This window comes from Chlorocebus sabaeus, chromosome 22, assembly GCF_047675955.1.
Source record: "Chlorocebus sabaeus isolate Y175 chromosome 22, mChlSab1.0.hap1, whole genome shotgun sequence".
In the NCBI taxonomy this organism is placed as follows: Eukaryota; Metazoa; Chordata; class Mammalia; order Primates; family Cercopithecidae; genus Chlorocebus; species Chlorocebus sabaeus.
In genome coordinates this window covers 85,092,875-85,105,304 of record NC_132925.1, presented here as the reverse complement: position 1 = coordinate 85,105,304, position 12,430 = coordinate 85,092,875, and the positions used below count along the sequence as shown (strand labels likewise).

Here is a 12,430-nt window from a genome sequence, read left to right as displayed (position 1 = left end):
CAAAGAGAGGGGGTATAGCCAGGCATGTCTGACCCATCCCCCACTTCCTGGCATGGCCTGAAGTGCTTGTTCAGATTTCTTTGGGATTCCCTTGGCCAACAGTAACGTCTGTTCGGTTGGTTGGAGGGCTTAGAATTTTATTTTTGGCTTGAAGATCCAATTTGTCAGAGCAAATACGGTGATCTGTGTGGAAAGACTTTTTGTGTAGGTTGTTTTGGTGGTGGACAGTGTGCTCTTATTTTAAAAGGCTTCTTTAGCCCAAGGCCTCATGTCTCTGATTTTTCACTGATACACAGAATTATCTGATGTGTATACCATTTTGAACTTATTTCTTTCCCTAGTTCAACCACACGGGACAAGGAAGTATCTGCAGTCAGGCCATCATGCTCATAACTGATGGGGCGGTGGACACCTACGATACAATCTTTGCAAAATACAATTGGCCAGATCGAAAGGTAAGTTGCTGCTGATCCTGTCTGTGCAGTGGACTCCATTGAGAATCTTTACTGTAATCTCCAGCTTGTCCATGAGTATTTGCCCCATGTAGACTTAATCTCATAATGATCTATGTGTCTTAATTTAATTTAATTTAATAATTGTCTTAATTTGATACTTAATTTAATACTTAATTTAGGAGAGCTAAATAATTAAACATGAGGCCAAAGTACATAAGAAAGCGGCAGTCTTTTATTGCAAATATGCACACACTCTCGGGCGAGGTTCTCCGGTCCTCAGGTGTGGGGCCAGGGAAGTCCCGCTGGCGCTCTCGGGTGAGGTTCTCCGGTCCACAAGTAGGAGGGGCCGAAGAAGTCACACTGGATCACACTGGCTCCTGCTGGCTGCGGACTTTTATGCATTGGTACTGGAAGGGGGAGGGCAGTGTGCGGGATAAGGGCATGATAGGGGTGTCTCCATAGGCGTGGCCGGGTAAGTTTCGATCTCTTCGGATTGACGTCACCTGGCGCATGCTCGGTTGATCTGCATCTTCCCGGGCGCGGGCTGCATTTTCCCGCGTGCGGGAAAGTTGGTGAGGAAGAACCCGGAAGCAACATGGATTGTGCCTTCTTGTTCACCTTCCTCCATCTTGTCCTTTCTCCCTCACCCAAACACTATGGTTTCTCAGCCTTGTGTTTTTTGGTTGACCAAAACTGAATACTGGCTTTTCTTGTCTTCAAAAATGAAACTTTTGGAGGAGAGAAGAAACTTATAAAGACATATGGGACTTATTCCACGAAAAGATGCATTGTGAAGTGTGCTTCATCCATATTGGGCTGTGCTTTTTTTAAATTTTTATTTTCCCTCGAGGCAGAGCTGCATGTTGAGCCCCACATGCAGAATTGAATGGTGAAATCGGCCATGGTAGCCCTACAGGCCTCTCCTTTACATAATGTGTTTGTATAGTTCCTCCCACGGTCCCCATTACCACCCAGAAACTTCTCTCTATCCCCGACTGCTGTTCCCCACCATTGTCAGAACTTGTCTGGAGAGTTCCACGACATTCTTAAACATATACGTTCTCTTCTTTATGAACTTCCATGTGAGGGTACAGGTAATAAACTCACATAAAAACCCAATACGATTCAGCATTGTGTTAAAGTGAGATGATGAGCAATGTCTGAGCAGTCATCTTTCTCCATTATTTTGAATGTTAGCTATTCAGTAGAGAGTTGTACCATGCTGTAATTGACAATCTTCAAGACTGTAAAATTGGGAAATGAATTCAGGAGAGAGAAAAATAATCTCAAGGCTGGAATGTGATTCCCATAAAACAGTAGTTCTCAAACTTGAGTGAGCTTCAGGATCACCCAGAGGACTTGTTCCTCTACAACTTCTGATGCAGTAGATCTGAGTGAGGCTGAGAGTTTGCATTTCTAACTAGTTCCTGAGTGCTGCCGAGGCTGCTGGTGGGGAACCACACTTGTGGAACTACTGCCACAAGAAATAGCCCAAAGAGTAGGGTTTGGATACTCAGCAGGCTTTGCCATATTGCTGCCCTCTATTGACTTTTAGAAGGACTCATTTCCTCAGCTGAATTCAGTGCACAGGTGTGTGTTTCTTGGTTCATATTCTATCTTAAAAACTGTCAATTACCAATCAGTATTAAAAGTCAAGATATTTGTATTAGTCCATTTTCACACTGCTATAAAGAACTGCCTGAGAGTCGGTAATTTATAAAGAAAAGAGGTTTAATTGACTCCAGTTGTGCATGGCTGGAGAGGCCTCAGGAAACTTATAATCATGGCAGAAGGGGAAGCAGTCACATCTTACATGGTGGCAGGTGAGAGAGTGAGTGAAGGGGGAAGAGCCTCTTATAAAACCATCAAATCTCATGAGAATTCACTCACTATCATGAGAACTGCTCCCATGATCTCATCACCTCCCACCAGGTAACTCACTCAACATCTGGGGATTACAATTCAAGATGAGATTTGGGTGGGGACACAGAGCCAAACCATGTCATTATTCTATAACATTTTAAAGTTGTAGTTTCTCTCGTAAGGGATTACGCCTGCCACTTTAGGGCCAACATTCCTATGTGACAGGGCTGCTGATGGAGCTGAGCAGCAGCTGTCCCCATTAGGCAGCAAATGCATGTGTCCTTTGAACGTGACCCTCATCACCACTCTTCATTTCCTGTCAGCCCACTTCACTCATATGGTTTCCCTCCCACAGGTGTGGAGTTCCTGACCACTGCTCTAGGGGAACAAGTACTTGCTGTTCCCCAGCCTCTGGGGATTTGTTCCCTTCTCTTAGGTTTGCCCTGAGCCTTCCCTCTTCTCCTTCAGCCAGAGGCCATTTGTCCTTGCCCGAGCCCTAAACTCAAAACTCCCTAGGAACTGTCTTAAGGAAGTATAGCTTTGTGTCCAATACGATAATTGTTTCTGGACCTGTCTTTCATCTTCATTCTTTGGTGAGTCCAAGAGAACAGGTTCTCTACTTCTGAGCAATCCTACTGCCTTTCACTATATCCCATCCCGCCAAGAAGTGTGGCGTAGAGGGCCTAGGGTACCTGCCTGAGCCCTTCCCCCTAGTGTTTATGTCTGTGTAATCTGTTCACCTTCTGTGTGGGCAGGACCTGTGGCTTGTTTTTAAATCTACAGGATCTGTGGCTTTTAACTGATGGAATCTCATATAGGTGAAGGGTTTTGTTTCAAGTCAGCTGATTTTTTAGTTAATCAGAAGGGATATTATCTTGGGTGTGCTTTCTTTCTTTCTTTTCTCTCTCACTCTCCCCCTCGCCCCCTCTCTCAATCTTTTAAGTTCTGGGGTATATGTTCAGGTTGTGCAGGTTTTTTATGTAGGTAAACATGTGCCATGGTGGTTTACTGTACAGATCATTCTATTACCCAGGCATTAAGCCCAGCATCCATTAGCAGTTCTTCCTGATGTTCTCCCACCCCACAAAGGTGCCTAGTATGTGTTGTTTGCCTCCATGTGTCTATGTGTTCTCATCGTTCAGGTCCCACTTATAAGTGGGAACATGCGGCATTTGGTTTTCTGTTCCAGCATTAGTTTGCTGAGGATAATGGCTTCCAACTCTAACCATGTCCCTCCAAAAGATGTGATCTTATTCCTTTTTATGGCTGCACAGTGGTATATGTACCACATTTTCTTTATCCAGTCTATCACTGATGGGCATTTAGGTCAATTCCATGACTTTGCTATTGTAAATAGTGCTGCAGTGAACATACCCATGCTTGTATCTTTATAATAGAATGATTTATATTCCTTTGGGCATATACCCAGTAATGGGATTGCTGGGTCAAATGGTATTTCTGCCTCTAGGTCTTTGAGGAATCACCACACTGTCTTCCACAATGGTTGAACTAATTTACACTCCTGGGTGGGACTTATTTAATTGAGAGTCCTGGAAAGAGGAACTGGACCCTCCACGAGGGCAAAGTGACTCTCCCTGATGGTGTGATACTATAGGCAGCCTTGAATGTGAGATTGGCCTCCAGCTGACAGCCAAAAAAAGCCTGGACCCTCAGTTTTGTAGCGAAAAGAAATGAATTCTGCCAATAATCTAGATGAGCTTGGAGGCAAATTCTTCCCCAGTCAAGCCTGCAGATGAAAATACAGCCCAGTTAGTACCTTGATTGCAGACTTCTAGGATCATGAGCAGAGGACCCAGCTTGCTTGTGCCCCAACTCCTGACCCACAGAGACTGTGAGATAATAATAACTGTGCTGTTTTAAGCCACTACATTTGTGGTCCTTTGTTATGTAGCAGTAGAAAACTAATACAAGAAGCAAGGAAAAGGGAGAAAGGGAAGGAAATAACTTACATAGCAATGCTATAAAGCATCCCCAAATCTAGTGGCTTAAAATAACAATAATTTATTATTTCTTGTGATTCTGTGGGTTAACTAGGTGGTGGTTCTGTTTCACGTGTTGTCAGATGGGGTACCTGGTGAAGCTAGGAGCTTGACTGTCTGCCTCAGTTCTCCTCTCCATGGGCTTTCTCTCCATGTGGTGTCTCATTCTCCAGGGCAACCCTGTGAGTCCACTGTCCTCAGTACAGTAGCCTGGATTACCTTACAGTGTAGCAGCTGGGTTCTAAGAAAGGGAAAGCAGAAGGAAGTTGGTGAACAGACCAGGGGAGCATTTGTGTGTCATTTGTAAAAGCCGCTTACCATCCAACAGGGCCTTGCTCCAAGCAACTGCTTAATAAAGCATTTTAGAGTGAGTTGGAAGAAGGAATGCATTATTGGTGATTTAACTGTGAGCCTATGAAGGCAGCATCATGATTGCTTATGCAATGTGTCCCTTGCCAGTATTTCATTTCTGAGAACAGAAATGAGGAGCTATTTATTCATTTATTGGATGCCATTTACTTTTGCCTAATATCCATTGGTTATGACTTAACAGCAGCTCTTACACACTTGGAATAAAATATGAACTCCAATATGAGAGGAACTCGTTCCAGGACCTGCTCAAGAAATAAAGCTGCATTCACTTAAATTAGAAAAATGGCTATGCCCACCATCTATGTAGTTGCTCTTCCAAGTGAACTAAAAAAAGGAAAAATCATGGAATTATTTATCATTACCTCCCCCTGATGCACAAGACAGAGAGGCAATAGCCGGATAGGTAAGAAAATAATTAGCCAGGTTATTTAAAGGAGAGGTTGGCAAACTGTGGTCCATGTGCCAAATCTGGCCCATTGCCTGCTTTTGCAGCTTATGAGTTATGAATGATTTTCACATTTTTAAATGTTCAAAGAAACAATATTTCATGACATGAGAACATTATATAGAATTCAAATTTCAGCGTCCATAAGTAAGGTATTATTTTGACATAGTCACACCCATTTGTTTACTATTTTCTATGGCTGATGGCAGAATTGAGTAGTTGTGACAAAGACCAGATGGCCCGTGAAGCCTAAAAAATTTACTATCAAGCCCTTTAAGAATATGTTTTCCCACCGCTGATTTGAAGGAGCCTTTGAAAAATTTAGACCAACCAGCGTATTGCTGAAAGTCATTGAGATACCCTCAGAATTTCATGACTCTGCTGAATTCAACAGAAGATGGTAATGACGGTTTCTCTCTATTTTTCTACTGCTTTTTCTACTTGAATACACGATTATGTTAGTCCATTCTGCATTAGCATAAAGGAACACCCGCAGTTGTTGTAATTTGTAAAGAAAAGTGGTGTATATGGCACATGGCTCTGCTGGATGTACAAGAGGTATGGTGCCAACACCTGCTCTGCTTCTGGTGAGGGCCTCATGCTGTTTCCACTAATGGCAGAAGGTGAAGGAGGAGCAGGTATGTCACATGGTGAGAAAGGAGGAGGCAAGAGAGAGAAAAGGGGTAGGGCCAGGCTGTTTTTAACAATCGGCTCTCGCATGAACTATTAGAATGAGAACTCAATCATTACCATGGGGCAGCACCAAGCCAATCATGGAGGATCCACCCCTATGACCCAAACGCCTCCCACCAGGTCCCACATCCAGCATTGGTGGTCAAATTCCAACATGAGATTTGTAGGGGGCAAACATGCAAACTGTATCAGTTACACTAGCCAGATAATAAATGATGGAGGGCTGGGAGACTTGATGCCAAATACTCCTTTTCATGCTGTAGCTTCTCTTACCAAAATGTTTAGCAGCCCTTTCTCCTTTTCTGTAATGAGTAGTTCTCTTTTCTTTCACTCTCTCCTTGCTTCTCTATCAACGCTACCATCAAGACTGGGATATCTTACATGGTGATGGGGTTGATTAGAGGTAGAGTAGTCTGCAAGGCTGCTCAGCCTTGGCCTGGAACGTTGGAATGTAGGGTCTTTATAAATGCTAGACTTGACTGTCCCTTGAACCCGGTTTTGGTGGTGACATGGACACAGGACAGAATTTCACAGCTTTCAGGTGACTGTGGTAACAGCGAACAAACACCCTGGAAAGAATTAGGCTTCCTCTGCAGAGGCTCGCGAAATCAGAGACTCCCTATCTCAGTCAGCTTGGGTTGCAATGACAAAATATCAATGACCGGGTGGCTTATAAACAACAGGAATTTATTGCTCACAGTCCTGGAGGCTGGAAGTCTGAGATCAGGTTGCCAGCATGGTCAAGTTCTTTTTGAGGCCCCTCTTTTGGGTTGCAGACTGCTGCCTTCTTGTGGTACCCTCACATGGCATTGAGTCGAATGAGGAAGCAAGCTCTCTTGTGAGTCTTATAAGGACACTAATCCCATTCATGAGGGCTCCACCCTTATGACCTCATCTAATCCTAATTACTTCCCCAAAGCCCCAACTCCTAATACCATGATCATGCAGGCTAGGATTTCAATATACGAATCTTTGGGAGACACATTCAGTCCATAACACTGTCTGTTACTGTGGGGGCAGAATTGAGCTATCCATAAATTAATAACCCTTATTTTGCCTTGTGTTACACTTTAGAGAGTGAGGATTTGATCTGTAACTGTCAAATGACAGAGCACATCCTAACTTGTTTCTACTGTGGGTAAAATAATGACATACTTATGCCTAGGTGTGCAGGTGGATGGTGACCCATCCACACCTGTTAGATTTCACTGCATGAACTGACCCTCACCTACTTCTGATTTGAGCCACAGAAACAGTACTAGAATGTTCTATCTACTTCCTCTTCATTTCCCTGAACCTGAATTTTCCTCAATAAGCTAATTTTTTTCTTTTTTTAAACAGAGTCTTACTCTGTTGCCCAAGCTGGAGTGTAGTGGCAACATGTTCTTGACTCACTGCAACCTCCACCTCCTGGGTTCAGGTGATTCTCCTGCCTCAGCCTCCCCAGTAGCTGGGATTACAGGCGTGTGCCACCACACCCAGCTAATTTTTATATTTTTTAGTAGAGATGGGGTTTCACCATATTGGCCAGGCTGGTCTTGAACTCCTGACCTCAAGTGATCCATCTGCCTCGGCCTCCCAAAGTGCTATAATTATAGGTGTGAGCCCTCACGCCAGGCCTACTTTTTATATTTTTTATAGAGATGGGGTTTCACCATGTTGGCTGGGCTGGTTTCAAACTCCTGGTCTCAAGTGTTTCACCTGCCTGGCCTCCCCAGGTGCTGGGATTACAGGCCTGAGCCACTGTGCCTGGCCCTCAATGAGAGAATGTTTTAAACCAATTTCTTATACCCCAATTTATAAAACAATACTAATGATAGCTAATTCCTACTGAATGCTGAGTGTCAGAGACTGTTCTAAATGCTCCATATGTATCTAATTCTCACAGAAACCTCATGAGAGGTATACTATCGTTATCGCCTTTCACAGTTGAGGAAACTGAGGCATGAAGAGGCTACATTCAGAATTCCCTGACTTGCATTTGGTGGACCTGAAATGACCACTCCAGCGCTCAAATGCTGAGCCTAGACCCTTAAGCAGGATGCAGACATCTTGAGAGCTAAACAAGGTAAAATGACCATAGGTCAGGGGAAGAGCTGTCCACACTCTATACATTGTCATCGGGACAGTCCATTTCTTTGGCCTCCCGCCCCCAAGTAGAGGAGGGTCTGCAGAATGTCAGGAACTTGGTGATCTCAGAACCCACTGGGGCTACAGTCATACAGCAAATTGTGGGGCCTCAGGATGAGGCTCTCTAGATTTGATTAAATGATTTTCCTTTTCTAAAAGGACAGGAGAACATCAAAGGTGAATGCGATTTCAGTGCTATGTACTGTGCATTTTATTTTCAGTTATCTCGAGAAAAAAAATAAAAAGGCAAGGATGGTAGCTTTGAGGCCATGTGAGAGGCTCAGGGCTGCTGGAGGATCCTTGGTGACCTGGTGGGGACTGCAAGGAGGGCAGAAGCAGCTCTTGGTTTGAGGATAAAGGGATGCCCTTGATCATGGAATGGCTTGGGGGACCTGGCTTGGAGCACTTTTGGAACCTTGTTGGAAGTGACTGTCCTTTGGGCTGGTGTCACATGCATCTCCGAGGAGGAGCTGATTTGGGGGTTTTGTGCCCCAGGCATAACTTGGAGGATAAAGCCTCAATCCAGCCTTGCCCTAGTGGCCTCTGGGGTGCTGGAAGGCTTAGCGCTGCCTTGGCGCCTCTGAGGTTGTTTTCTAGAGTTCAGGAATCCCCTCTCTCCTGATCATTCCATGGGGCATGTGCCATTCTGAGGGCCAGAGTTCCTGAGCTGATTCAGGGGTTATTCTTTTAAGAACCCAACCTTTCAATCATCTTAAGCAATTTGGGAGGAAGGCTTTGTTCTTTCTTCCCCATTAAACTGCATTGTTCTCTTCTCTGACTTTCAAATCATTTTACATAGCATTTTCTTTGCTGGCAGAGGGAAAAAAGGGAAGGAGGTAGCCATCTTAGGGTAATGCATTCATGCAACAAGTGTTTATTGAGGGCTCTCTGTGTCTTGCAGTCCATTATAATGAAGCCCAGAAGTAGGGGGCTAAGATACCTCCCATGAAATCACATAGGACAAATAACAGATCACAGGTAACCAGCAAGTGAAAAGATCAAATCATTTAATCATAAGTCTTCTGAACAAGACAAACAAGAACCTGAGACAGAGAATGGATACTGGCAGGTCTCCTAGACAGGGTGGTCAAGACAAGCCTCTTGGAGGAGAGCATGTGTGAGGGAGAGGAGCTGGATGGGGAAGGTATTCGTGGCAGAGGGAACAGTAAGGTGGATGTGTATGAGGAGCAGGAGGAAGTGCAAATGGCTGGAGCCCAGTGGACACGGGAACAGGGTGATAGGGATGCTGGCAGCACAGGCAGCAGCCAACTTCTCTGGGCTTCAGTGGGCACAATGAGATGTTGGGATGTGATCCAAGGGGGCAGTGAGGAGCCATGGGAAGGTTTTTTTTTTTTTTTTTTTTTGAGACCAAGTTTCACTGTGTCATCCTGGCTGGAGTGTAGTCACGTAATCATGGCTCACTGCAGCCTCCGCCTCCCAGAGTCAAGCGATTCTCCTGTGTCAGCCTCCCTAGTAGCTCGGATTATAGGCGCACACCACCACACCCCACTAATTTTTGTATTTTTAGTAGAGACGGGGTTTCATAATGTTGGCCAGGCTGGTCTTGAACTCCTGACCTCAAGTGATCCACCTGCCTTGGCCTCCCAAAGTGCTGGGATTACAGGTGTGAGCCACCGTGCCTGACATATGGGAGGCTTTTGAATGGAGAGGAGTGAACTGACTGTTTTCAGAAGTGCTCTCTGGCAACTGTATAGGGAGTTGACGTAGGAGACGTGGACTTGGGCTGCATGTACCGATGGTATTAACTCTTCTCATCACAATTGATTAAAAAGGGTGGGGAGTGTAGGTGGTAGACCCTTTCACTTCTGTGAATGCTCCAAGATGCTCCTATTTCTCGCTGCTATTTCATTCCAGGGGTCTCTTGGATACTGACATTTCTCTCTTCTCTTTTTCCCTCCTTTCCTCTTCCTCTTTCTTTCTCCTTCCCTGGCTGAAGTCACATTTGGTCCAAAAGTTTTGAGTGAGTTTGTGTCATTGCTGTGTTTTTTCAAGGGTGATAAATCCTAGAGCTGTCTCAAGAAAATAGGAACACTCATTTCTCATGGTCAGTCAACGGCATGACAGGAAAAGGCATTTTCAGTCACTGTGATGAGAGCTCATGCAGGTCCTCCCTGCAGCTGAAGGGGGAGTTGAAATGGTTCGTTGTCTCTGGTTTATTTTTAATTACTTCTGCTGATATTAGACATCTTGTCACTCCAGCAAGAAGAACATGACAAGTTAGGAATGAAGCCACTGATGCACGGCTGCTGCCAGCCATTGAAAAATCGCTTCATGTCAGGGGCCCAAGACAGACACGTGGTACTTCCCCTGTCATGGAAAATGTGGTTTCTCTTCCTGGGCTTGGCACTGGGGCCTTGGGCTCCATCCAGGTGCTGCTGACCTCAGAAAGAAGGTGGGAGGACAGTGTGCATTCTCTTCAGGTGACACCCACCATCCTCTAGTAAACGGCTATCTAGGTAGCCACTCTTAAAGGAAGCCTCCTCCTCTCCTGGTGTTGGGGAAGAGTCAAACACTCTGATGCTTTAGCTCACTTTGTAATGCTTAGCCCCACCCAATGGGGAGCACTTCCAGTAGCATTCTTATTTTGCACATGAGGGAGCTCAGAGGATTTAAGTCCCTTGCCACTGAGCTCACAGCAATGAAACTGGAAGTCTCCAGTTTCATATCCATATCCAGCTGTCTCCATATCCACTACTCTCAAATTGTAGCACGTTGGAGTCACCGAGGGGTTGGCAGTGGGGGGACTTGCCAAAAGTGATTCATGGGCTCCATTTTCTGCAGGCAGGACCCCAGAATCTGTGTTCATAGGTGGCTCATAGACCATATTTTGGGGTTATGAGTTTAGGGTGCCTTCTGGGACTTGGCAAAGAGTATTTGTCCAAGCTGGAGCATGTCCAGAAATGCCATTCAGTGTGGTTATATTCCCAGTGAATTGGGCAGGGTCCAATTAGGGACAGGCACCTACCAGTTATCTGGACACAGAGAATTTAACGTTAAAAATTGCAAATCAAGTTTTGAGATGAAAGGACAAAAGAGAACTCTAGGTTATCTTGGAAGTAGCAATTGCAGGCAACAGCCACCACCTCAATAGTTGGTATGGGAGGAGGGGCAGAGGAAAGAAAGAGGTTATTAAAATTTAGAAGCTTGGAGGAGAAGCTCTATCAGGCTGGGACCCAGACCTCTCAGAAGGGCATGCCGGCTGGCAAGTGCTAAGGTCTCTGAGCTCAGAGGAGGGTTCTGTGAGGGTGTGAATCAGACTTTTTAGGAGGGAGTTCTGGGGTCTCTGAAGGAGATGCGATGAGACTAATTCTGTGAGTGTTGGGAGAGCTACCAACTGGATTAATTTACTGCTACTGGAATGAGCTGTCCATGCTGGAGTGAAGAAACCCTGCTAGGATGAAGACGTTCGGAATGAGAATCCAATGGGAAGCAAACAGAAAGGTCCCTCTCCTTCCTCCATGGATGCAACATCCTCCTATTGACCTTATTGGCCAGACCAGGCAGACCCTAGCCAGGAACAACTGGCAAAGCAGAAACATGGTTTGTGGAGCCCCAGTGCCAGCCCCAAACCAGAGGGCCAGGCTCACAGAGCCCAGTCCAACGTGTGCTTGGTGCTGGGCATGTTAGCTTACTGGCTGGAATATCCAGTAATGACTAGACGCTTGCTGCATGAATTCTGTATTATTTGCAATCTACTGATATGTCAAGTTCTTATTTCCTAGGTTTTTATTTCTCTCGGACTATTGAGTAGGGCTCTTGGGGGTATGGGCGGGAGGGCTGTGCTGCCTAATGGAAAAAGGGTAGTGTCTGGATGCTGACAATTTCTCCATCTGTAAAATGGGGCTAATTATACACACCTGGTAGTATTGTTAAGAATTAAACAAAATGATGTGCTCCCTAGCTCAGTGCTGGGCACACAGCAGGCACAGTCCACGATGGCTATATCATCATCATCGTTACCATAATTTTCAACCGCTCGCATTGTTAAAATCTGTCTGCTGTAGTTAAAACATAGTTGTACTGCATGGATTTGGATGTGGGAAATAGAAGGTGCTCTTTTATCGCTGAATATGGATTAGTCTTATGCGGTGTTTTGGTTGACTTAGAAGAAGATTAACGTATTCTACTGCATTTCCAAAACATACCCAGGTTTTTCTTTTTCACCTGTTTCATGAATAAATATATGTGCAGTATCCATTTTACCTAAACTCCTGGTATCTATCAAAATATACTGAGAAATATTTGACCATTCAGTATCATTAATTAATGATGAGTAATAGCTAATGTTCATCAATTCAAATGAGTTTCAAGAAACAAGAGCCTATCTGTATTAGTGAAATATAAAAAGGAGGTTTGAAAAGTAGTGTCACTTTTATATTATTTGTCCATTTTCTAGAGTAGTGGTCAAGGCTCACACTACCTGGGTGGGTATCTAAGCTTTAACTGTTTCT

The 12,430-nt window shown here is 44.7% G+C and overlaps 1 protein-coding gene across 4 annotated transcripts in view; it reads left to right on the top strand.

Annotated features, from left to right (window-relative positions):
- Positions 1-12,430, top strand: part of CACNA2D3 (calcium voltage-gated channel auxiliary subunit alpha2delta 3) — a 948,786-nt gene that overhangs the window by 522,069 nt on the left and 414,287 nt on the right. For all 4 annotated transcript variants that reach the window (XM_073010036.1, XM_073010035.1, XM_073010037.1 and 1 more), the window contains one exon: positions 342-455. In XM_073010036.1, the coding sequence (XP_072866137.1) occupies positions 342-455 (114 nt within the window). The remainder of the gene's footprint in view (positions 1-341; positions 456-12,430) is intronic.